Source organism: Hippichthys cyanospilos, chromosome 14 (assembly GCF_059441005.1).
Source record: "Hippichthys cyanospilos isolate Australia breed blue-spotted pipefish chromosome 14, RoL_Hcya_1.0, whole genome shotgun sequence".
Classification (NCBI taxonomy): Eukaryota; Metazoa; Chordata; class Actinopteri; order Syngnathiformes; family Syngnathidae; genus Hippichthys; species Hippichthys cyanospilos.
This window is the reverse complement of record NC_142382.1, coordinates 18,854,980-18,882,500: the sequence shown is the minus strand read 5'-3', so window position 1 is coordinate 18,882,500 and position 27,521 is coordinate 18,854,980. Positions and strand designations below refer to the sequence as shown.

Here is a 27,521-nt window from a genome sequence, read left to right as displayed (position 1 = left end):
AGCCCAGATACTTAAGAAATGATTTAATACTAAGTATTTGGAAATTAATGTCCTTAATGTACTTAAGTATCACTTGTCTGGACTTAAAAATTGTGAAAATATGTCCCTGGTATTCAATGAGTTAATATATTTTTGAAAATTAAATATGTCAAAATGTGTTAAGTGTCTAAAATAGCTTGCTAAAGAGGCAATGAAGCCAGCAAAGCTAAAGCGGCATTTAATTTTATAATGCTGTTTTTGACTAAATACAGTGGACCTCCGTGTTACAACGTCCCTGACTTACGTTATTTTCATGTTGCGACCCGAAATACTGAGTTTTTTCATCCCAAAATTTTGAGAACCCCTGATTTTGAGTGTCCAATAGACCTGCTATGCATGTTTTTGAAGTGTGGGAGGAAGTTGGAGTGCCCGGAGAGAACCCATGTGAGCATGGGGAGATCATGCAAACACCACACAGGAAGGCTGAAGTGAGCTGGAATTGATCTCAGGTTTCTTAACTGTGAGGCGGATATGCTAAGCACTCTTCCACCGTGTCACCCATTTGTATATATATTAGATATGTATTTAATCACGTGATACTTGAAATTTGTGGTATTGATATAGCCTAATTTTACATATAATCACCTTTAATAATTATGTGTTATGCAAGGAAGTAGCTCATAAATTGATGAAATCAATCAGTTTGAGTGCTGCCAATTTGAAATCCATAGTTTTGAGGAAAAAAGTTTAAAGTTTTGGCACATACTATCAATCTTTCAAATTTCCATATCAACCAGTATCTCATGAAAAAGATATTGACCCAAAACTTTCAGGATGTGTTAACAAACTAATGGAAAGTAAATTCCAATAGAGGGAAAGGACATAATTCGAGATTTGAACTTTTAAACATGAGAATGTTTCAACAGATGAAATAGGATAAAAATTGTCCTTTTAAAGCCAAACCTGAAACAACTTTGAAGGTCCCATAAAGCTTACATTTGATTTCCTGAGGCATCATCAGCCAAGTTTTGGTTGTTTTACTGTTGCTACCTGGGGTCAGCATTTCTTTTTTCAAAGTCAAGTTATCGCAATGGGAACATTTTGTCTATTTCAAAGATGATTTGCCATTTGATGTGGCTTGTGAGTTTTATGATGGGTGTTACTTCTCAAATGGCCATGTAAAGCAAAAAAAATCTTTATGACATTTTGATGGATCAACAGATTTTCGATGGTTATTAATGTAATACATATGCAACACAGTACTGCCACTAACAGTAGTCGATTAGTAAGCAATTATTTTTTTGATTAGTTGACCAATCCTGACTTTGTTTTTGCTTGTATTTATCCAAAGCTATGATGCAGAATCCAAATAACTTCATGAGCGCTTTACTTCACCTCAAAACAATCAAGTATATAGAAGAACGTGTATGTTTTTATTCAACACAAAAACATAAAAAACAAACAAATTAAAATGATTCAAATAAAAGTGCAATCTATGGTTAAAGAGTGTGAATGCTACTTTGTACTGTAGGACATTCACAACTTGAAAAAATGTAGGTCCAGTTAAAGCAGTATAATCAAATTTAAGTACAAGTAAATACACAAACCTCTGCCCTTTTGCTTTGCGGAGTTGCAGAGTAGCGCCCAGCTCGTTCAATACCATTGTGCGGTATTACACTGTGTAGACATGTTTCAGTGAGTAACATGACATTGCAGTAGTACATGTGTTTCTTGCCTTGTCTATAATTATTAGCTCATCAGCAAGCTCAGCAGGAGCTTGAAAATCCTAATCATTTGAATCAGGAGTCTTTAAAGTGACTCTGGGTAACACTTAGACCATTTTACATTAAAAATGAATAAAATTATTATAAATTTTAAAACTTGCAAATAACTGTGTTCTTAAAGACCAACAGTATGTTTTAAATATAGTTGTAAGGTCTATAGTTATCATTAAATGATATTACATGGAGGGTGGCCCTCCTCCGGAGGTCACCATGTCTTGTAGCTATGGACAGCAGGAGGAGGAGTGTTTATTGCTGCATTTACCGTCATGTCCCTAAAGCTCCACAGACACATGCAAAAAATTACAATTACTCCCTTTAAGAGAGCAGCATCGAAAACATGCATGTTTGCGACCCTCGAGGACTGGAGACCTATGCTACATATTACGGTATTTCTCCGAGTACAAGTCGACCTCGCTTATTAGTCGAACCCCCCCTTTTTCATGTCAATTTGGGTGAATTTTACAAAAACCCGAGTATAAGTCGACCCCTGACTTTCATGATTAAATAGCTCATGACTGTACAATTATAACACATGGTGTGATATTAAAACGACAAAGTTACTAAAATACTTTTAGAAGCATTTGCAATGTAGACGCGTAGACGCAAATACTGCAACTAATGCCGCAACAATGAAATGCTGTGAAGTTTCATTGCTTTATTTTTTTGACACAGCTGAACATGAATCTCTTGAAAAGCCCTCCAAGTCATCATCACTATCTGACAAGCCATATAGCTTCTCCCATTTACACCCAGACGTCCTCAGCCTCCTGCTCATCATTTGCGCAAACATCCTCTTTACTCTTCGACAGGTTAGTCATTTTTGGACCCATCCAATTTTTGGGAAAAAGAGGTTTTGGAGATGATTTGCTGCTCATCTTACTTGATATTATCCCAAGCTTTCTTTACCCAAATGACGGCTGTTGTGAGATCAGAGCGTGGTTTCTTTGCGTGGTTTCTTTGCGGTTTCTCCCCTCACCTGCTGATATCCATGTTCAAGCACAAGTCTAGGGCTGAAGGACACAAGGCAGGCCGTCTTTTCCTTTTCATTTCCTTTTCATAATGTGTCATAGTCCGCCAAAAAAATGATCCATGCAGCCTAGATGTTGACAACAAAGAAATAATAAGGTGGCGCTTGATGGAGCATTTTTCAACATTCTGTGCAAACGGTCTAAAACAGATGCATACAGTAGTATATTGAATTAGAGGTACCTGTATATGTAATGATTTTAAGATTTGTAAATGACATGACATTCAAAGTAATGTTATTCAAACAGATGTGGAATAAATTCGCCTGTTTCGAGTTATGCGGTTATAAGGCGATCTCACTAAAATGGGGTTTGAAAATGAGGGAAAAAAAATTCGACTTGTACTCTGAGATATACTGTACTCTTGCTGTGATTCTCAAGGAGTGGGTTGGGACTTGAAGGTTTTACATGTACAGTATTTGTGTTCAGATTTTTTTCAAAAAGCAATGATGTCATGTTTCTGTTGCATATTTGGGTTGTTTTTTTTCTATTTTGGGGGATTTTGGTATTTTCAAGTTGTGGGTTCCTTTTTATTTCTATTGTCTTGTTCTCATTTGGCTTCCCTTGCGTTGGTCCTCGTTAGTGTGATTTGTTTCCACCTGCCTGTGGACCTGCCCTCCATGTGTCATCTAATCAGCTTCCTCTGCCTTTTGTTCCTTTCCAGCTGTTTTGCGTTGCCTTGTTAGGTATCTAATCTATTTAAGTCAGAGTTTGCATTCAGTTAGTTGTCGGGTCATTGTCTACATCTAAGGTTGTTGCGTGTTTCCGTCCAAGCAGTACTTTGCTTCCCTGTTGCTGTTTTCTCGTGAGTTCGCTTTCAGTTTCAAGTTTTGCTTGTTACTTTTTGGATCCTGTGTCATTTGCTTTGTGCCTATTCCTTGCGTGGCAATAAATCCTCTCTTTTGAACACATCACCTCCAAGCTTCCCTGCATTTTTGGGTCCACCTTCCTGCATCTCTCACCAACATGCCCCGAAATCATGACAAATGAGGTGTATCATGCATACTCATTTGGTGTTCCAGTCCCCTCACCACTCTGTAAACAGATTCAGTGCAGCTCAGCTTTTAACTAGTAGACGGTACGTTAAACTCATCTGATACTGCTTTAAAAAAAAAAAAAAAAAAAGTACAATCCTGTACATGTATGTTCAGCATTAATTTTTTAACAAACAAAAATGCTTTATTGTTCTTAACGTCTATACAATAGGTCATGACTTTACAACAATAGTATTATCTGGGTTTACAAGTTAAGAAGCACTGCTTGAATAAGGAAAGCGCAAACAGAACGTACTGTATATTGGCATGCAAAGCTTTTATCTGGATATTTGAGCATTTTAATAGACAAAAAATAATGTGTCCTGTGTTTGGAGCACTGTTAAATTGGTTGTGGAGGTAGGAGAAACTGAGACTTCAAAGCTAAAAAAAAAGAAATCAGCAGTGGTCATTTTCATGCTGTGACAGTATGACGTCCTGAGATTGCCACTGCCCTACTTGTTGTTTGGATCATATTTGGCCATTCACATTGTTGGGTCCTATATCATTTCTGTTTTCTGGTTCTCCTCCAGACCAGTCTTTCCATGATAACTGTTTTGTAAAGGTAACGGTAAGATAATTTTTTTGTCATCCACTGTGATTAACATGCTATTCCTGTGGTTGTTACCAATGTGATCGAGCATAACCACAGTCCTGTGTGAGTTGATTTCATCAGTAGTAACATTGTGGGAGTCTGTGTCAACGATGGTTAGACTTGCGCTGCAGTTGCCAAGACAGCAACAGAGAAATCTTGCGGCAGGTCGAAAAATAGCCCGGGAAAGACCTCGGCGAGCACTTTCGCTGACAAAACAGTAAAGAGCCGGATCAGCCACACAGTTCAAAGAGGTCAACAGCAACGCTAGATGGTAATAGTTGAAAATTCCTTTGGGAATAAGAACACAAGACAGATAATGCGTGTTTTACTAAGGGTGTGTTCAAACCAGAAAAGTCCTTTGCTCTGCCTGTTGGGTCCGGATCAAAAGCTGACTAGTTACGTATTTATTTATTTTCATTTTGTGCAGCATAGCATAGTAACAATGGTGGACTTGAGATTTCCCTTTCAGACGAGTTCTCGATGTACTGAACAACACAATTTTTTCTGATTGACGTTCTTTTTCAATTTACAAACAAATTCAGCTGACCAATATGTGCTTGGAACGTAACTCGCTCGTGTGTAAAGGAGCATCTGTATGTCTGTCCACTACATTTCCAAACCCACAATATAGTTACAGCTATTGTTTTCACCCAATGACAGGTTGTTAACCCCAAAAGGGTGCATTTCTTCTGTAGTTTTTGTGGATTTTTTGCCATTATGTTAACACCTTGAAGTGAAGCATACTGAGAGAGCATTTGGAAGCACACAGGGACACCTCAAAAAAATGATCTTGGTCCAGTTCTTTGTTTCACACCAAGACTTGTTTGTGTGTATTCATACCTGCATAAAAGGTCTGGACCAAAAACTGGTCAAACAGTGCAGGTGTGTATACACCTTAAGTCAAAAGACTACTTTAATTAAAAGAAAGCATACCTTTAATAAAGTTGCAGTCTCGCTCCAGCACAGTGCGCACTAACAGAAAAACATGGTAAGGGGAAAAACATATGAGGAAGATGAGGATGGTACTGCTAACCAACTGTCGGATTCTGGTCTTCTGATCTGGCTGCGTGCCTGTACTCTGGCCCACAGCACGAAGCACGCACAGGTAGCTGATCTACAAACAAATGATTTAATATTTATTTATTTGATCTGCAAAATAAATATTTGTAATCACTGCATTTGCATTCCTATAATTCCAATATTCCTATAAACTGGGGGAAACATTTTTCAAACTCACTGACACTGATAAATCAGACTTTTTTTTTTTTTAAATCAACACTTAGGAACATAGATTTTTTGTTGATTGTGGCAGCACAATATGGACAAAAGCGGTAGTGGTTTGAGTAATAGAAGACTACATTTCCCATGAAAATGAATGCATAGCGTTGTGACAGATTGACGTGACATCATGACTTCTTTGTAAGATTTCAATTTCATGTCATGTACTGTATGTCATTACATGGGTGCCACCTTGTATCCAAAATGAGACGCCAGTCTATTATTATTATTATTATTATTATTATTATTATTATTATTATTTATTTATTTATTTGCCCTTCATTGTACTACTTCAAAAAAAATTGCACAACCCCATATTTTGATTGGGTCATTTTAAGTAACATTAATTGTTTTGTACCATTACCATGACTATCACCCCTGAAAAAAAAAAAAATTATATATATATATATATATATATATATATATATATATATATATATATATATATATATATATATATATATATATATATATATATATATAGTGGACCCCCATGTTACAACGTCCCTGACTTACGTTATTTTCATGTTGCAACGTGGAATACAGAGTTTTTTCATTCCCTCTTTATGACATTTTCCCGGGTTTGCGCCCAAAACAACTCATGACCCTAGGGCAGGGGTCGGCAACCCAAAATGTTGAAAGAGCCATATTGGATCAAAAAAACAACAAACAAATATGTCTGGAGCCGCAAAAAAATTAAAAGCCTTATAATGAAGGCAACACTTGCTGTATGTATCTATAATAGCTATATTAGCCTACTATCAAAATGATTAAGTTAACCACGAATATATAATAAGGCTTCATGATTAAACGTTTATTTTTCCTGCAGTGCATCCTGTCGAAAATGACGCACCACATGACTACTCTGTTTTGCAAGGCCGCCTCAAGTTTAACTTCATTACAATATTAATGAATTGTGTTTCATTGCTTTGATGAAATGAAATAAAGCAGATTTTTGAAGTTCTTATTTATGAGGATTCGAAAAAACAACAATGGAACGTGCCCCTTATCTAGGCAATGGAGTGAAATAAAACGCTTTGATGAAATGAAATAAAGCAGATTTTTGAAGTTCTTATTTATGAGGATTCGAAAAAACAACAATGGAACGTGCCCCTTATCTAGGCAATGGAGTGCAATAAAACGCAGCCCGCATTTATAAAAATAAAACATCAGCCACATACCTGCATAAACGCGCAGTCTGTTCAATATCAATCACATCACAGGCAATTGAGTATGCTGGCGCTGAATTAATGTCCTTGATTTGTTGATCTGTGATGTTGCCTGCCATTTCAATCATTCTTTTCTTCACTGTCTTGACGGAGAGAGGCTTGTCTTTTTTTTTGTATTATCCCGGTTTTGTTTATGAAGTCTGTAAAGTGGAGTTTGGAGATGCAATCCACTTCCTAAATATATTTTTGTGCTCCTCTAATTTCTACTGAAGTAAAGCAATCAAGCTTTTACTCTCACTGCCAACTGGGTACTCGGCTATAAATGTAGAACGCCTTCCCTGAAAATGTTGTTCCATATTGCTCTTCTTGTTATTTGACAACTTCTTGCGACAAATCAAACATTTGGGTAGTACTTTCGCATTGACAATGAATGCAAATAATTCGGTCCAAGAAATGTTGAATACTCTATTTTCCTCAGCTATTTTTCCCTTTTTCCCAGTGGGATGCATGGCCCATCACAGCCGCCCGTTTGTTTACAACGGCCACTTGCCTAGCATCCCGCCCTGCTGATAGAAACCCGTGTCGCAGGCTATGACGTAATTCTTCGTAGACAGAAATGTTGAAATGTAATATTTATTCTACACATTTTTACAGCATTGGAAAACGTTAATAATGTTTTTGTCCCCCTACAGAAACCATATTTAAACAAAAAAAATATTCATCTCCCCCATCTTTTTCCATTTTCAAAGCCATTAGGGCGGACCCCTGCCCGAGGGTCTTTGCCTGTATTTGTGCTGTTTTGTCACCATCTGCAGGCGTTTTTAGGTACTTACACTTATTTTCAGTTGCCGTCCCTGGAACGCATCACTACATTTCTTGTCTGCTATTAGTCAGCGTCTCCTCACGGAGATGGTGGTCTGCTATTGGTCGGCCTTACTCGTTTCAAAATGGCGGAACGGTAAAGCTTTGTTCAATTGTGAGTGGTTACAAAACCGTATTTATAGTGTATTTTACTGCTTAATTCAAAGTTGAAAGGGTTAGCCATGGGTCCCAAGATTGCTAGTGATGCTAAAGAGAGAAGTAAGAAGATGATTTATATGGAAACGATGCTGGAGATAACCCTTCTTAGGGAATATGGGCATAACAAGCGCCACTCAAAGGTAAATAATGTAAATCCTTTCTATATTTTTATTAATGATGTTTTTTTTTTTATTGTATACATGTATATTATGTATACATAGTACTTACTATACTATTTTGGTGCCAATTTTTATTATGTGTGTACAATTTTGTTATTTTTACCTGGGGTTCTAAACGCATTAGCTACTTAACATAGGTTTGGATTGCCCGTCATACGGCGAATTTGCTTTACGACTCCAACCGCGGAATGGATTAACCTCGTAACACGGGGGGCAATGTTTTTGTTTTTTTTTAAACCTCAAAGAAAAGGCACAATTCATATATTCTTTTGATTCAAAAACACACATTTTCAGCAGAATCAACAGAGCTAAAACCTCTTGTTCATGAACACCTCACAGAGAGTCTTCGTAAAATGATTGTAACACATAAATATAGAAAGAGCGTTCTTACCAGCAGGATGGCCAAAGGGAACATGAAGCCAATAGTGAAGCGGTAGTAGTTGATTGGATACTCCCAAGGCCGCATTGGGTAGTGCTCAAAGCACACAGATTGGTTGTTTTGATTTTTGGTCAACTCTTTATGACGGAAGAAAACCAGGCCAACACCCATTTCCTTAAGCCAGATAATTGCACTAAAAATACAAGCTGCATTTATCGAGCGGAGGGAGGTGAACCTGCAGAAGAATGAGAATTTGAAATTAGTTATTTTAAATGTACTTGTAAAGGTGAAAGTGAGATCTGCAGCAGTATAATGATAATATATAGAAACTGAATACTGTACAGGTATCTTCATCAAAAAATACTCAAATAATGCTGAGCAATATATTTCAAAAAGGTAAATGGGAAAACTGCAGCTTCATCACATATTGAGATGATTCCAGATTGAAAATAAGAGCTCTAGCATTCGCCTGTGACAGCTAAAGTTATGTTTAAATTTTGCTTAAAGCAGGGGTGTTAAAAGTACTTTTAGCTTCTGTCAGAGGTCTGTGAAGGGCTGTAAAGTCAAATAAAATCTAATTGTGATTATCACGCATTTACCTAGTTTTGAAATCATCCATCAATCCATCCATCCATCCATTTTCGCGGGGGCAGCAACCTCAGCAGGGAAGCCCAGACTTCCATCTCCTCGGCCACTTCATTCAGCCGGGAGGATCCCAAGGCGTTCCCAGGCCAGTGAAGAGACATAGTCCCTCCAGCGTGTCCTGGGTCGTCCCCAGGGCCTTCCTCCCTGTGGGATATGCCCGAAACACCTCACCAGGGAGGTGTCCAGATGCCCGAACCACCTCAACTGACTCTTCTCATTCTGGAGGAGCAGTGGATCGACACCAAGTCCCTCCCGGATGACCGTGCTCCTCACCCTATCTCTAAGGGAGAGCCTGGAAACCCTGCGGAGGAAACTCATTTTGTTCGCTTGAATCCGGTATCTCGTTCTTTTGGTCATGACCAACAGTTCATGACTATAGGTGAGGGCAGGAACAGAGATGGACCGGTAAATAAAGAGCTTTGCCCTTCGGCACAACTCGCTCTTCACCACGACAGTACAGACTCCGCATTACCGCAGACGCTGCACCAATCCGCCGGTCGATCTCACATTCCATCCTACCCTCACTCGTGAACACGACACCAAGATAGATAGACAGACCCCGCATTACCGCAGTAGCTGCCCCGATCCGCCTGTCGATCTCACGTTCCATCCTACCCTCACTCGTGAACACGACCCCAAGATACTTGAACTCCTCCACTCCCCGACCCGGAGAGGGCACTCCACCCCTATCCGACTATGGACCATGGTCTCAGATTAGGAGGTGCTGATCTTCATCCCAGTCTCTTCACACTTGGCTGTGAACCGCTCCAGCAAGAGTTGGAGGTCACGGTCTGAAGAAGCCAACAGCACCACATTGTCTGCAAATAGCAGAGATGCAATGTTGAGACTCACAAACCGGACTCCCTCAACGCTTTGGCTGCGCATAGAAATTCTGTCCATAAAAGTAATGAACAGAATCGATGATAAAGGGCAGCCTTGGCGGAGTCCAATCCATACTGGAAACGCATTCGACTTACTGCCGGCAATGTGAACCAAACTCTGACATCGGTGAAATGGGGACTGGACAGCCCTTAACAAGGGGTTTGGTACCCTATACTCCTAGGGCACCCCCCACAGACCACTGCCCCCAGTCTGCCAATCCAGCAGTGCTGTCCTTGATATCCACACGATGTTGCAAAATAATTAATATGTTTTTAATGGCACATCATTTACAAAAGGGACGGGGCTCATTATATTATTCTAGAATAATTGAACACAACAGTTTATATAACCACCAGTACAGCGAAACTAGAACACACAGTCATCAGAGTTGTTGAGACAAAAAACATGTCACCTGAAACACTGATGTCCTTTCAGACTGAAACAAAACAGATAAGATTCTACTAAAACTCAATAATTCACTTGAATGAATGTGCACTGCTTTCCCCTCCTGAGACGCTGGAGGGTGGACCAGAATTTCCTCAAAGCCGTTGGAAGTCGTTTTCCATAGCCTCACCGAACTCCTCCCACACCCAGGTTTTTGCCTCGGCGACCCATGTAGCCGCACACCGCTCGGCCAGTCGGTACTTGTCAGCTGCCTCTGGAGTCCCACAGGCCAAAAATGCCCGATAGAACTCCTTCTTCAGCTTGATAGAATCCCTCACCGCTGGTGTCCACAAGCGGGTTTGGGGATTGACGCCACGACAGGCACCAACCACTTAACGGCCGCAACTTCGATCAGCTGCCTTGACAATGGAGGCGCGGAACATGGTCCACTCAGACTCAATGTCCCCCGCCTCCCCCGGGATGTGGGAGAAATTCTGCCGGAAGTGGGTGTTGAATTTCCTTCTGCCAGGGGACTCTGCAAGACGTTTCCAGCAGACCCTCATGATACGTTTGGGCCTGCCAGGTCTGAACGGCATCCTCCCCCACCATCGGAGCCAACACATCACCAGGTGGTGATCGGTTTACAGCTCCGCTCCTCTCTTCACCCGAATGTTCAGAACATGCGGCGCAAGTCCAGTGATACGATCACAAAGTCGATCATCGAACTGCGGTCTATGGTGTCCTGGTGCCAAGTGCACATATGGACACCCCTATATTTGAACATGGTGTTCATTATTGACAATCCGTGACGAGCACAGAAGTCCAATATCAAAACACCACTCGGGTTCAGATCAGGGGGGCGTTCCTCCCAATCACACCTCTCCATGTCTCATTGTCATTGCCCACATGAGCATTGAAGTCCCCCAGCAGAACAAAGAAGTCCCCAAAGGGAGCGCTCTCCAGCACACCCTGCAAGGACTCCAAAAAGGGAGGGTACTCTGAACTGTTGTTTGGTGCTGGCTGCCTCCCAGCTCACACTTATGCACATGTTTGGTGCATAAGCACAAACAACAGTCAGGACCCGTCCCCCCACCCGAAGGCAAAGGGAGGCTATCCTCTCATCCACTTGGGTAAACTCCAATGTACACGCGCTGAGCTGGGGCAATAAGTATGCCCACCCCTGCTCTGTGCCTCTCATTGTCGGCAACTTCAGAGTGGAAAAGAGTCCAACCCCTCTCGAGAGGACTGGTACCAGAGCCCAAGCTGTGTGAGGAGTGAGACCGACTATATCTAGTCGGAACCTCTCGGCCTCACACACCAGCTCAGGCTCCTTCCCTGCCAGAAAACTGATATACCATGTCCAAAGAGCTAGCTTCTGTAGCCGAGGATGGGAGCGCCACGGCTCCCGCCTCTGGCTGCCTCCCAGCTCACACTGCACACAACCCCTATGGCCCCTCCCACAGGTGGTGAGTCCATCCCGGCCGAGCCCCATGGGTGCAGGCCCAGCCACCAGGTGCGAGCCCGCGAGCCCCACCTCCAGGCCTGGCTCCAGAGGGGGGGCCACAGTGACCCGCATCCAGGCGAGGGAAACGTAAATCCATTTATTTTATTCATCATTAAGGGTCGATGGACCGTGCTTACTCTGGTCCCTCACTTAGGACCTGTTTGCCATGGGTGACCCTGCCAGGGGCATAAAGCCCCAGACAACTTAGCTCCAAGGATCATTGGGACGCGCAAACCCCTCCATCACGATAAGGTGACGGCCCACAGAGGGGGTTTTGAAATCACAGGCCAGTAAATTAGAATCAGAATCTGGGAGAGTCAACCAGCTGAATAACTTTTTCAACAGGTTTGACCACCCCCACTCGTTCCCACCCCGGAGTACTGCAGCTTCCCTCCTAGCTCACCCTCCCCCCCTAGACACCAGCACAGAGGAGGACATCTCCCCCCCACCCAAGATCACTGCAGCCCAGGTGTGTGGAGAGCTGAGGAGGCTGCGACCCAACAAGGCAGCAGGTCCAGATGGAGTATCCCCGCGACTGCTGAAGGCTTGTGCGTTGGAGCTGGGAGACCCTCTACAGCGCATCTTCAACCTGAGCCTGCAACGGGGGAGGGTCCCCCAGCTGTGGAAGACATCCTGCATTATCCCAGTCCCAAAGAAACCACGACCGGAGGAGCTCAACGACTTCAGGCCGGTCGCCCTGACATCACACGTGATGAAGACCATGGAGCGGTTGCTGCTACACCACCTGAGGCCACAGGTCCGCCATGCCACTGACCCCCTGCAGTTTGCCTACCAGGAGAAGGTAGGAGTGGAGGACGCTATAATCTATATGCTACACCGATCCCTCTCTCACCTGGACAGTGGCAGTGGTGCAGTGAGGATTACTTTTTTGGACTTCTCCAGCGCCTTCAACACCATACAGCCTCTGCTGCTCAGTGGTAAACTGACAGAGATGGGAGTAGGCTCACACCTTGTGGCATGGATTACGGACTACCTGACAGGCAGACCCCAGTACGTGAGACTGGGGGGCTGTACGTCCGACACTGTTGTCAGCAGCACAGGAGCGCCACAGGGGACCGTGCTGTCTCCTGTCCTGTTCACCCTGTATACGTCAGACTTCCAGTACAACTCTGAGTCCTGCCACGTGCAGAAGTTTGCAGACGACACTGCTATCGTGGGATGTATCAGGAGTGGGCAGGAGGGGGAGTACAGGAAACTGATCCAGGACTTTGTCTCATGGAGCGACGCTAACCATCTGCACCTGAACACCACCAAGACCAGGGAGATGGTGGTGGACTTCAGGAGGCCTAAACCCCATCCGGAACCAGTAACCATCAAAGGAGAATGTGTAGAGTTTGTCCAGACCTACAAATACCTGGGTGTGCAGCTGGACAATAAACTGGATTGGACTACCAACACAGAAGCTCTGTGCAGGAAAGGACAGAGCCGACTGTACTTCCTCAGAAGGCTGGCGTCCTTCAACATCTGCAAAAAGCTCCTGCAGATGTTCTACCAGACTGTTGTGGCGAGCGCCCTCCTCTATGCAGTAGTGTGCTGGGGAGGCAGCACCAAGAAGAAGGACGCCTCGCGTCTGGATAAACTGGTGAGGAAGGCGGGCTCGGTTGTGGGCACAGAGCTGGACAGTCTGACAACTGTGGCTGAGCGACGAGCGCTAAACAAGCTGCTATCAATCATGGACAATCCAACACATCCACTACACAGCATCATCCACAGACAGAGGAGCTGCTTCAGTGACAGATTGCTGTCACTGTCCTGCTCCACGGACAGGCTGAGGAGATCATTCCTCCCCCATGCCATGAGGCTCTTCAACTCCACCCGGGGCAGTAAAAGCTCACATTAAACTCAAAACCTCATACTCTGCACTGCACTATTCACTTTATACAAGCACCTTAATTATACTTGCACTAGACTCCAACGATTCACACTATTCTGTTTACACTGTTAACAAGCACCTTAAGTATACTTCTGTACTGGACTTATGTGTATCTTGTGTATTTTATTTCTCATATTTTATATCTCGACTTGAGGATACTGCTGGAAATGTGAATTTCCCTACGGGGATGAATAAAGTATCTATCTATCTATCTATCTATCTATCTAAATAAGGATTGGGGAACATTCATGGTCGAAATATTGCCCAGGGTTAGGGTTAGATTTTTTTTTTTTTTTACAATTGAACATTTCAAGTTGTTACAGCAGTCTTGGATTTAAGATGTATTCAGTGTGGTTTTGGCTCTTGGGATGAAGCTAACCCTCAGTCTGTCTGTTCATGTTTTGTGAGTCCTGCAGCGTCAGCCTGAGGATAAGGGTAAAAACTGTTCAAAAGGGGGATTAGTAACAAAAAATGCTTGGTTCCTAAAAACAAACATTTTGAAGTTGAAGACAACTAGCAAAGTTGGTATTTTAGTCAGTAACTTGAAGTCATAAGTAGCATTTCACGGTCACATCATATGATATGGCGGCCCCTGGGCCTCGAGTTTGACACCTGTGGCTTGAAGTCAGTAATATTTAATATTTAATATTAACAAAACATACATTAATTAAAAAACTGTGACAGGAATGCAATGCTATCCATCCATGCAATCCTAGTTCATCTCGCCCCAATCTTTCGATACAGCTGTTAACGCAGGAAAGTGTGAGCTATGACCTTGGCCCAGCTCTTGGCGGCGCTCGGCTGGCTCTTTTTGTTATGTCTTGTAATGTGCAATGCTTTGCTGAATGAATAAAAAGCAGGCGGGGACGGTTGGGCTTGGAACACCCTTTTGGCGAGCATGAGATTGAAAGCCAAGCCTTCCATTTGCCGGCAAAGAAAGTCAGTCTTGGTTAGTCTCAGTTACTATTTTGCTGCTCAGCAGCCGGGCTTGTCTTAGTCTTCTTTTAAAGATTTCTCTGGCAAAAACCCACTATAAGTTTCAATAGCATGCAAATGTATGGGTTTGATCACATCACCATTTTTTTAATAGAATTGTAGGTCTAGTCCCATATTTTCACAAGCCATAAGACGCACTTAAAAGTCTTTAAAAGGATCTTTAAAAGATCCCCAAAATCAACGAGTCATATTATGAAGTGGTGCGCCGTGTCAGCGCCAGAAAAACCACCACACACAAGATGTTACATCCTGTATCATCTTGCTTATCATTTTTAAAGCAAAAAAAATAGTTTTTCCAAGATTATCAGACATATATAATTATGGATTCTATTTTCATTTAAATGTACTTAAATATATTTACAAATTACCATAACCCATATATAACTTGTTAAAAAATAACCTCAAAGGGTGAACGACAGCCAGGTAGCGATCCAGACTTATACAACATAGGAAACCAATGCTGATATAGATGTTCTCATAAAGAAGAAAGCCACACAACTGACACAACCATTCCCTGTGACGCCAATCATCATCCTGTAACAAGAAAGCACAAACATTACACAAAATTGTAAGCAATACAAAATAACATGTAGCGGTGAGACAAAACTATGTGGATTTGTGTATTGGGTGTTTGTTTTTTTTAATGGCCTGTTTCACATAGATTGCCTAAAATCAAGGGAATTCAATTATTCTTCCAAAAGAACACAACTGTGTTCCAAAAGTAATTACATTTTTTAATTAAATAAATTTTCCCTCAAAATTCTAGTTTTGACATCTTGATTGGAGTACACCTTGGCTTTAAAGGATTGCCCACATTCTGTTTGCAAATGTTTTCAGTTCGAACTAGTAGTGCACAGGTCAAACGGGAGGTTAAAGAAACTGAAGACCAGATCAGATGTTATTGTTCTCAGGAACAGTTCTTAAAAAGCTCAATTACCAGACCCATATTTGTCATGACTGCACAGTAATTGGAACGAATTTGTGGGTGAAAGCACCAACCCGACCCTAATTTGAGCTCGACCCTGAGACAAAGTGAACAATTTGGGAGGGAAGAGCATTGGTCAGGAAGGTTTGCTCTATTTGGTGGCATGCCATCCCTTCACAGCAACATTTTCAGTAAAAGGGACAAAAATTAAACAAACTGTAAGTCTTTGGTCCGAATCAAAACCATCACATCTGGAAGAAACACACCTGGTCATTACCATTCCTTGAGTCATGCTCAAATGGTGACATTTGAAACTGAAAGACTAGTCTGATTTGAAGTGTACTTGGGATTGAATGAAGTGACTACCACTCCCCGCTGGAGCCAGGCCTGGCTTGCGGGATTTGACTGATCGGACCTGCTGGTTAAGCAACTGCTGTGCCCAGCACCCTAAAGAGGTAATATAAGTCCCTGTTCTTATGCGGGGTGGTTTGGTGGAAGAGTGGCTAGCACATCCACTTCGCAGTTCAGAGCCCTTCCTGAGTTAAATTCCAGCTCGCTCTGGCCTTCCTGTGTGGAGTTTGCATGTTCTCCCTGAGCCCGCGTGGGTTCTCTCCAGGCATTCCGGCTGGCAACCATTTCAGTTACTGCCCAAGAAAGTTAGGGAAGGCAAAAGCAAGCCAGCGACCCTGGTGAGGATAAGCGGCTATAAAATATGGATGGATTGCTGTTCTGGATTGATATGCTAACTACCTGGGGCAAGGGTGCTCTTTGCGATGTGAACTTGGTATTCTATGGAGGGAGCCTTGACATTTTGATAACTGGCTCCAGAAGCTGGCTTTAGGGATGTGGAAAATTACCTCTAACACTAAAGGGGTCTTGGCTGGTGACCAATGTACATGGTCTGCTATGTATCATTCAGAACCAGATTTATTTTTATTAGCCTAGTGCAGTGCTGCCCAAGTTCCAATCTCGACTATATAGCGTGTTTTGGATGTTTCCCTCAACAAACACACCTGATTCAAACTATTACTTTCCTAGCAAGCTTTTGCAGAAGACAAAAGAGTACCAAAATTGACAGCTGTACAAATAGAGTCATCAATCAAAATATACACCAAAGTGTGGTAACTACAACAGGTTGACATTTGTTCAAATGATGCTGAGTTCTTCAGGACTTAGAATATGTCCAGTGTTGTGTAATGGTGATTAACAACAGCTGAAGCTATAATGATTCAACCATTTTGATCATTAAAATGTTAACATTTAGTTGATAATTAATTTGATTACTTCTTACGCAGGATTAATACCTTTAAAACACTGAAAATGGCATCACATGCTCAGGGCTCAACTTGATCTAGATTTGTTGGTTAAAGAGTCATATCACAATCTCAGAGAGAACGGCAATAAATGTGGTGCAGCGTTGGCTTGGGGTGAAATGTAAACGTAGCCAAACGTAGAGCTAACTAGCCACTCGAGAAAGCCTCAGTTGGTTGTGGACGTGGAGATCTAGCCATCAACTTTCCCTCGGGACTCGTCATGCATGGCATATTGAGTTAACGAGGACATGGTAAAATGTCCTTAGGTGTGATTGTAAGAGTGACTGTTCGTTCGTCTCTGTGTGCCCTGCAATCGGTTGACAACCAGTTCAGGGGGTCCCCCGTCAACTGCCCAAAGCCAGCTGGGATGAGGACCTGTAAGCCAGTGACCCTAAAGAGGATAAGTGGCTCTAGAAAGTTAATTTATGGATTTTGTTGGTCACCATAATAACCACTGTCTTACAACTCATTTAAAGACCTTTGTGAATCTACATTACTAATTATGTATATTTAATGAAGTCCATTCAACTGTATCCCTTAAGGCAGTGGTCCCCAACCTTTTGATCACGACGGACCAGGCAACGCCTTACATTTATATTGCGGACCGGCTATGTTTATAATATAATATAATATAATATAATATAATATAATATAATATAATATAATATAATATAATATAATATAATATAATATAATATAATATAATATAATATAATATAATATCAACAGCGGCCAGAGGCGACGCCAAAAAAACAAAGATCAAGCACAAACGTATGAACTGTTAAACTAAATCATCTGCAAAACATTATTTCAGGTGCAGTCCACGCGGCCCGGTACCAGATGATCCGCGGACCGGAACCGGGGGTTGGGGACCACTGCCTTAAGGAATCCTCTGTGAGGTGCTCAGCAACTTAGGGCTATTTGACCCTGTTCTGGCCCACTCGGTTCATGTACTGTATAATTATTGTATGAGTTTGGTCCGTGTTGCCAGCAGTAACACTTAGACTCAGACTCCAGCAAGTGATAGACTCAACAAAGGCTCCTGGATGGATGGATGCCAAACTATATTGATTTAGTTTTTTGTGCACAATTTTGAAATGTAACAATTAAGGAGGGTGGATATTTATTAATGGAACTGTATGCAACTGCAAAGATGGTTTAACTTACCTGAAAAAAGTATTGGAGCCAGAGCGGTAATGATGCCAGGTATAATAAATCAGACACAGTGAGGTTTATCAAGTAAACCCCAAGCTCATTCTTTTGTTTCAGCTGCAGTGCCGCATGGTACAGAGAGTACAGGTTGGAGGGAACCCCCACCTAAAATAAGGACGACACATGTGACTGATTCAGACCTGGCACTATGAATTAAAAAAAAAAAAAAATCTATTATACTGTTGATGGTTCCATCAAATACCCCCCCTACACACACACACACACACACACACACACACACACTGCACTTAATATTTTAAAATGTAATTTTTATACAGGGCATTGTTTGATGTTGCGCTCTCTCTCAAAGTCAAGTGCTTCTCGCGGCAGTTCAGTGTGCTCTGATGGCCGAGGCGAGGACTTATTAAAAGAAAATAAATACTCTAACATCTCCCAAGGAAATTATACTAGGATGTTAATTTCCTCACATTTTATTTTAGATCAGAAACTCTACCCAACGCCAAAACAGAAGATCTCGCTAAACCAGAGGTGGGCAAATTACAGCCTGCGGGCCAGATCCGGCCCATTGGTCTTTTTTATATGGCCCTCCTAAGATGGTGCAGAATTAAGGTTTGATGTGAATAATTGCATTCATTCTGCATTTCATTTTGACTTTCCAAAGTCAGGCATTCCAACACCAGGCGGCACAGTAAGCGCAGTGACATGATTTTGCAGAGCTTCGAGAAAGAATGAGCAGGTGTGAGGGAGCGTGTGAACGAGCCATTTTCAATTTTATCCTTCTTCTACTGGTCAGAAAAGAACCCTTCTGCAGCTCCATGTCGAAGAAAAGAAAAGCTGCCAGTGAGTGCCGGGTGTTTAAGCCTTTCTCTACTGATTTTTTTTTTTTTTTTAAGAAAAAAATGAAACTTACTCTATGGCATATATTACTTGGATACTTTGAAAATTGGTTAAATAATTCCCACTTTCCACCACAAAATACCACTGTATATCCCATAGACCACGACACTTGTACTAAAAAAAACGTGTCAAAGAAGTGAAAATGATCAAAAAAATGCACATATATAGCACATATTATCAATATATTTGCAGTGCTAGATGGTAAATTCACGAGAAATTGTACAACACAACCTACTTTGTTGACAGTCGGCCCAGCACTGGCTTGAGAAGTTGATAAATGCCACTAGAATCTGTAGATAGGTGTGTATCGAACCGCTGGGATTCTCATTTCATGTTATTGCTATGATTCCTACAGCCACTGCATTTGTTTAAAAAAGCTGTGGCACGCAATGTTCCAACGGGAGTCAAAGGGTTAAGTAAAAATGGACACCTAAATACTTTTTTACTGAAGTCCGGTCCAAGGATGTATGCCAAGAAACGGTTTTAAAAGAATATAGGGAGGGAGCTCAAACAGGAGATTACTTTATTTTTTGAGCTACCGGATTTTCCGCACTATAAGGCGCACCGGATTATAAGACGCACCCTCAATTAATGACAGATTTTTAAACTTTTTCAATCACAATATAGTAATGCTCATAGTAATAACAATAACTCAAATAATAACTCTAAAGTCTCAATAGCATAATAACTCAATGTCAATATGACCAACCTTGTTCAACTGTAAAAACACAAAAGAAAAAGGTAAAGCTGACTTTATCAGTTCATTCCCCATCTACCAATCCCAATCTCAATATCGATCTATTTATAAGGCGGACCTGATTATAAGGCACACCATCAGCTTTTTAAAAAAATTAAGGCTTTTAGGTGCGCCTTATAGTGCTGCAAATACGGTACTTGAAAATACTGACAATCCGGAGCTGAATACCACACTTTGGTTTTGTAATTTTGCTTTTACTGTGGACATATGGACACAAATGAACGAAATGAATGTGAAGCTGCAAGGGAAAAAACATTTTGTGCATAAAGTGCACCCCACACTAGCTACATTAAAAGAGGCCAGGCAACATGGGGGAAAAAAACAAAAAACAAAACACAACATTACTGGATGACCTGCATAAGGAGTTCTGCCGTCGGTTTTTGATTTAGGAAAAATTGTCAGTGCACTTCAGCTGGTGTCAGATGGTGTCACAAGACCTGGAAACTGAAAATGGTGCCACAGGTGAGTAGTTTGAACTGATTGATTTCCAATGAAAAATGGTGTAAAGGATGCGTTCAAGTGGATTAGTTTTATGCTTTATGAAGTGCAACCAAATTTCCAAGCATCTAGAGCAGAGGTCGGCAACCCGCGGCTCTCAAGCCGCATGCGGCTCTTTAGCGCCGTCCTAGTGGCTTCCTGGAGCTTTTTCAAAAATGCTTGAAAATGGAAAAAGATGGGGGAGAAAAATATTTTTTTCGTTTTAATATGGTTTCTGTAGGAGGACAAACACGACAAAAACATTCTTCACGTTTTCCAATGCTTTAAAATAATAGATAGATATAAAGATATATATAAGATATATAGATATAAATAGAATAAATATTACATTTAAACATTTCTGTCAACGAAGAATTACGTCATAGCCTGCGACACGCGTTTCTATCAGCAGGGCGGGATGCTAGGCAAGTGCCCTTTGTAAACAAACCGGCGGCTGTGATAGGCCATGCATCCCACAGGGAAAAAGAGAAAAATAGCTGAGGAAAACAGAGGATTCAACATTTTTTGGACCGAATTATTTGCATTCATTGTCAATGCGGAAGGATTGCCTGAATGTTTGCTCTGTAGCGAGAAGTTGTCAAATAACAAAAAGAGCAATGTGGAAAGGCATTTTCAGGGAAGGCGTTCTACATTTGCAGCCGAGTACTCAGTTGGGAATGAGAGAAAAAGTGTGATTGCATTATTTCTGGAGAAATTAAAGGAGTGCAAAAATAGATTTAAGAAACGGATTGCATCTCCAAATTCCATCACTGCTGCAAGTTTCGTTGCAACCCGGGAGATACGTAATAAGACGTGGTTCACAGATGTTGACTACATGGAGTCATTTAGCAACACCTATTTACAGATTTCCTGAATAAAATCGTGATTGTGGCAAACCGTTTACAGATGGTGACTATATGGAGTCATTCATCAACATATCATAACACCTATTTACAGACTTCATAAACAAAACCGGGCTAATACAAAAAAAGACACGCCTCTCTCCGTCAAGACAGTGAAGAAAAGAACGATTAAAATGGCAGGCAACATCACCGATCAACAAATCAAGGACATTAATTCAGCGCCAGCATACTCAATTGCCTGTGATGTGATCGATATTGAAGACTGCGCGTTTATGCAGGTATGTGGCTGATGTTTTATTTTTATAAATGCGGGCTGCGTTTTATTGCACTCCATTGCCTAGATAAGGGGCACGTTCCATTGTTGTTTTTTCGAATCCTCATAAATAAGAACTTCAAAAATCTGCTTTATTACATTTCATCAAAGCAATGAAACATAATTCATTAATATTGTAATGAAGTTAAACTTGAGGCGGCATCGCACAACAGAGTAGTCATGTGGTGCGTCATTTTCGACAGGATGCACTGCAGCAAAAATAAACATTTAATCATGAAGCCTCATTATGTAGTTAACTTTAGATAGTAGGCTATTATAACTATTATAGATACATACAGCATGTGTTGCCATCATTATAAGGCTTTTATTTTTTTTTGCGGCTCCAGACATATTTAGTTTTTTTGGACATGTTGGCTCTTTCAACATTTTGGGTTGCCGACCCCTGATCTAGAGGATGACACAGACAATACTGGTGTGATTTGGCTCTATATATGTGTGTGAACAGACTTTTAGTGTGATGAACCCCAAAAAACACCCTTCAGATCCCAGATGAGTGATGAACCCCTGAAATCTTTTCTGAGAACAACAGAATTACCACCAGACTTTGATGCAAAGGCTAAAATGGATGATCAACAAGACTTCTCATTAAAAAATATGGAAATCATTTACCGTAATGTTTTTGCTCTGCTTGTGTTTCATATGTACTGTTAACAAATGCAGTTTTTTTTTTTTTTTTAATGTATAATATCTTGTTGCTGACCCAGCCGGGCTGTCAAATTTTTAAAGTCAATGTGGTCCCCGAGCAAAAAAGATTGCCCACCCCAAGAGGGTCCTCGAGAGCGGCGACCATGCATGTATTTGATCTTTACTTTTCCCATCACACCGAATTCAAATGATTGTGCTGTCAGCAAGGTCAGCAGAAGCCTGATAACGATCCTTATTATTTGAATCAGGTGTTGTGGAGGGCGAAAATACCAAAAACAAGGATAGCAAGGTCACACTGTGAGTTGAGTGATGCATTCAATAACACTTGGAAATAGCAATACTCAGTGAAAAGAGAATATCAAAACTAATTCCTGACTGACACACTTACTTGTGCGTTATTTCATGTTAAATAACGATTTTCTTTTTTACACCGCATGCAAATCTCAGTTGTGTTGACTCGAGTAATATTTAGTCCAGTGGTCCCCAACCCCCGGTCCGTGGATCAACTGGTACAGGGCCGCGTGGGCTGCACCCAAAATAATGTTTTGGAGATGATTTAGTTTAACGGTACGTGTGCATCGAACGCGAACGAGGCGAAAAAGCTGAGTGTTTTGTATTGTAGTCAATGGAGTTCGCGTGACTGGGCGTGAATGCACGTCGGGCGACGCGATGGATGCGAATGGAGCGACGCGAATGGCCGCACGCGGTCACGAGAAGCAAAATTTCGCCTTTCGCGTGAAGTTTTTTTTTATTTACTTTTTCCGCGTTTCGAGTCGCCACAGCCAATCAACTTTGGGAACATTCAACGGCTCACGCAGGAGGCAGAAATGAATCATGGCGGCCCTTTTGCGGTCACTGGGAGCGATCCAACACGGCCAGCTGAGCTTTCAATACAAAACAGAACCAAGCAAGAGCACTCACCTGGCTTGTCGAAAGGCGGAAGCGAGAACTTGGGACAACGGTTATGTGCAGCGTTTGCTTCACTTAACAGCTGTTGAACCGTCGTTAATGTGTTAGGCTAACGATAGCGCAACATTGTCAGCACAATATTTAGCACGGTCTCGGCCACTTGACTGCGACATTGAAACTTTTATTTTTTTGGCAGGCGAGTATTGCCGCAAAGAATAAAGTTGCTGTCGGTGAAAATATTGGCTCTGTCACATCCCAGAAAAGTGAAAGTTCTCAGCAATGCTCTTCTTTCCGGATCTACCGTAAAGTGTACAGCAGGCTCGCTCCACTCCCCTCCCCTCTCCTCGCACGATATAAAAGTGGACAAAAAGTACAACAGCGACAGAGAGCCCCGTCCATACATTTGTGATGTGGTTTTTAAAGCAGCCCCCACCCCCCCGCCAGTCCGCAATATAAATCATGATGTGGTTTTTAGAGGAGCCAGCCAGCTACCCCCCGGTCCGCAGCCTAAATCTAAGGCGTTGACCGGGCCGCGGTGATCAAAAGGTTGGGGACCACTGATTTAGTCTATTTTGGATAGTTGTTCATTTCCGTCATTATGTACTAATTTCACATAAGTTTGATTATGACACCAATTTTTTTTTCATTATAGGAGGAAGTGCCTTGTAGGAAAACAAAATCCCACTTTCAAGAATATGGTATGGACTCCCCCGAAAAATGAAATAATTTTCTAAGATAACAACCTAGCATTATGATTTGAGAAAGTGTAAACTCAAGATGAAATTGTTATAATTACTAGTGTAAATTGTAATTACAGTGGACCTAGTGGGTTACAGCGTCCCATGTTTACATTTTTTCATGTTACGATCTGGAATACTGAGTTTTTTTGGTCCCCTCTTTAAGGCATTTATCCCACTTTACGATTAACATCAACAACTGTCATGACCTGTTGGGTTGGTTGTGTTTGTTGTTTTGCTTCCGTTTGAGGCGTTTTTAGGTAATTGCTCTTATTTTCTGTTGCCGTCAAACTGCCTCTGCTGCAACGCGCCACTACAATGCTGCTCTGCTATTGGTCGGCCTCACTTGTTTCAAAATGGCGGAATGGTAAAACTTTGTTCTATTGTGAGTGTCTAGGGTATATGGCCATTACAAGCGTCACTCAAATGTAAATAAATCATTTCTATATTTTTTATTTATGATGTTATTTAATGGTATGCATGTGTATTATATATAAGTAGCGCTTACTATACTATTTTGATACAAGTTTGTATATATGCATATATGTATATATGTGTATGTTAATATGTATAATTTTGATGTTTTTACTTGGGGTTTTACATGCATTAGCTGATTAACATAGGTTTGGATTGCCCGCCATACGGCGAATTCGCCTTACGAGCCCAACCGCGGAACAGATTAATCTTGGAAACCAGGGGCCCACTGTATATGTAATACTGCACTTTGGCTTGGAAAACAAGAGAACGTGAGTGAGAGAATGTGTGTAGCTGGGGGGCACTTAGCGAGCAATTAATGTGTGGTAGGTTTCAAATAAACAGTAAAGAAGATGGATCTGTGGAGAGTAATACAACAACAGTCTCATTTACATTAATTCCTTTTCTGGTATAAAACAGGGAATTATCTCTTACAGTAAGTACAGTACAGGTACACTGACTTTAGCCCTTCACCCTTCCCTTTAGCTTCAAGAAGAAATGGCTAATGCTTAGATATAGCTTAGGTATAGCGCTGAAGTTAAATTAAAACCTTGTAAATTTTTTAGGGCCTGAGGAGCAAAATTGCACCAAAAATTACATTGAGTTGTGCCTTCATCCGTAATCATTCTTGACTTAAACCTTTAGAAATAGTGGTATCAAGACTAAAACTTATTGAAAATACGGTACTCTGGTGCCTTAAAGGTTAAAAGGTGAATATGCTTTAAATTTAGGAGTTGAATGCTTGTAAACAGTGTCAGCTCAATTTAAACCTGTTTGGAATCATACAATCTTTATAAAATAATATAATATGGGATTCGATATGCCAGTATGCTGTAGTATGGTGGAAAATATCAATCCATTTTCTGTAGCGCTGTAGGGGCAATTTGAGCTAGGTTCTTGCAAACGAATGGTAATTAAAAAGAAAAGTCTCAATAACTCCAGGCAAAGTGGAGATTTGCCCAATTCTTTGGATCCATGTTTGCTTGTAGCAATTATAAATCGGAATTTTCCATCACTCTATTTTCCACCAAAGACGCAGATGCTGGTGACGTTAGAGACCTAATTGCCCACTATTGTCTACTTTATTATTATGTCTATTGTGTGGAATGTAAGTCTGCTGGGGTAAGTGAACAGAATAAGAATTTCATTGTGTAGTGATACTATGCATATGACAATGAATCTTTTTTAAATATTGTTGAGTTGTTGAATTATGTTTAAATTGAACAATAAATACTGGTTTTTATTTTTTTTTCAACTTTTTTTTAAACCTACGGCCCTTATTAATAAAATGTTATGTTCAGTTCCAATGCTGTAAAATTGGTCATTTAAAAGCAATAATGTCAAGTTTGTCGCCGCAAACACCCTCCTCCCACCCCAGCGCCTTAATTACCGGTCCATGAAAATAATGTCCCTGTCTCAAATGGTTCATGACAAAAGGTTGACGTTGAATCTATAGTAGACTCAGGACAAAAGTACACCACTAACTTGAAAATGTCTTTCACAGCCTAACACCCACGCACACACACATAAGTGAGATGATGCCAACTTCTAACTGTAGTGCCCAATAAGGTAGACAGGAACATGAATATCCATTCTGAAAACATTCTGCCCTATTAACAGTGTAACTTCTGAAATATGCACGTATTCAGTAAATATTTATTATAAGCGCACACTTACCAATAGTACAAAGATATAAACAAAGCAAAAGAGGTACTGGTGTATTTCATGGCTGATGGTGCAGTTCATAACGCCCTCCTCCAGCATCATGAGCCAGCGCAGCCTCCTCTTTCTAGCTGTCTTTTTACTTAGGATTTTTCAGCTCACACACAAATAAATATTCTTGTCTGTTTGATCATCAGCAACACGCAGTCATGTTTTCTTCTTGGACAAGGTTATTAAGCTCTTTGTTGCCACCCTAGAGGAACGAAAAAAAAGGGGGTAGACATGATTATAATTGACAGAAAACAGTAGCAGGGTATTAACAACATAATAGTCAAATTTTACATTGCATTTGTGGATTACATGCACTTGTGTTTGCAACTGTACTGGTATTTTTTTTCCCAAAAGAGGACCACAGGATGTTGCATGGTACTCGCTTTTTTTTTTTTCCAGACCATCAGACTTCAGTTACCAAAGGCAAGTATCATAAACTCATGCCTTGACATGCGGCTGAACAATTGCTAAAAAAAAAACAAAAAAAACATTCAATTGCAATTTTTCTGACAGATATTGTAGTTTTCATTCAATTTGCACATACCTGTATTTTTTCCAGATCAGATCAGTACAATTCATGTTTCAAGAGGCAATAATCACAATGCAGTGTTTCCACTACATCCTTTTTGCTGTTGTATTTAAATGTTAAGAAGATTTCATCGCAACAGAAAAAAATTACATTTACATAAGAAGGCACAATTTTCTGGCTAAAATACCAAATTTGTATGTTGTCTTTAACTCTTTCAATGCCATAAACGAGCATTCTCATCTTTTAAAACAGTAACAAAAATAATGTTTATGTTAATCAGCTAATGCGTGTAAAACCCAAAAATTGTATAAACATATTAAAAATTGGAATCAAAATAGTATAGTAAGTGCTAGTTATATATAATATACATGTATACAATTAAATAACATCATAAATAAAAAACATATAAAGGATTTATTTACATTTGAGTACGAGCTTGTTAAGGTCATATTCCTTAGTGAGGGTCGCCTAGCCTAGCCTAGCCTAGCTTAGTCTACTTCGTATTTCTTGATTATCTCCAGCTTTGTTTCCATACTAATCATTGTCTTCCTTCTCTCTTTAACATCACTAGCATTCTTAGGACCCAAGGTTAACGAATTCAAGTTTGAATGAAGCACTAAAATGCACAATAAATACAATATTAAAAAAATATAAAATAAAGCACTCTCACACAAGATAAAGTCTTTAGGCAGCCATCTATGTGACCCTGTGACGCCAACCAATAGCGGGCCAGCATTGTAGCATTGTAGTGATGCAAACTTTGACGCATGTCACAGTACATACATACATACATACATATATACACACACACACACACACACACACACATACATATACACATACATATATATATACATATATATATATACATATATACACATATATATATATATATATATATATATATATATATATATATATATATATATATATATATATATATATATATATATATATATATATGCAGTGGGCCCCCGTGTTACGACCTTAGTCCGTTCAGTGGCTAGGCTTTTAACTCGAATTCGCTGTAC

General features: G+C 40.8%; 1 protein-coding gene across 3 annotated transcripts in view; it reads right to left on the bottom strand.

Annotated features, from left to right (window-relative positions):
• Window positions 1–27,521, bottom strand: part of gpr68 (G protein-coupled receptor 68) — a 33,476-nt gene that overhangs the window by 61 nt on the left and 5,894 nt on the right. The window contains exons 2-8 of one of the 3 annotated variants that reach the window (XM_088433881.1): window positions 25,926–26,163; window positions 18,150–18,299; window positions 15,145–15,278; window positions 8,452–8,674; window positions 5,448–5,528; window positions 5,348–5,386; window positions 4,380–4,620 (exon numbers count right to left, since the gene is read on the bottom strand). In XM_088433881.1, coding sequence (XP_088290007.1) covers window positions 4,519–4,620; window positions 5,348–5,386; window positions 5,448–5,528; window positions 8,452–8,674; window positions 15,145–15,278; window positions 18,150–18,299; window positions 25,926–26,015 — 819 coding nt within the window. In that variant the 5' untranslated portion in view covers window positions 26,016–26,163 and the 3' untranslated portion in view covers window positions 4,380–4,518. Of the gene's footprint in view, window positions 4,703–5,347; window positions 5,529–8,451; window positions 8,675–15,144; window positions 15,279–18,149; window positions 18,300–25,925; window positions 26,164–27,521 lie in introns of all 3 variants that reach the window. The other 2 variants (XM_088433882.1, XM_088433880.1) reach the window with 2 other exon arrangements.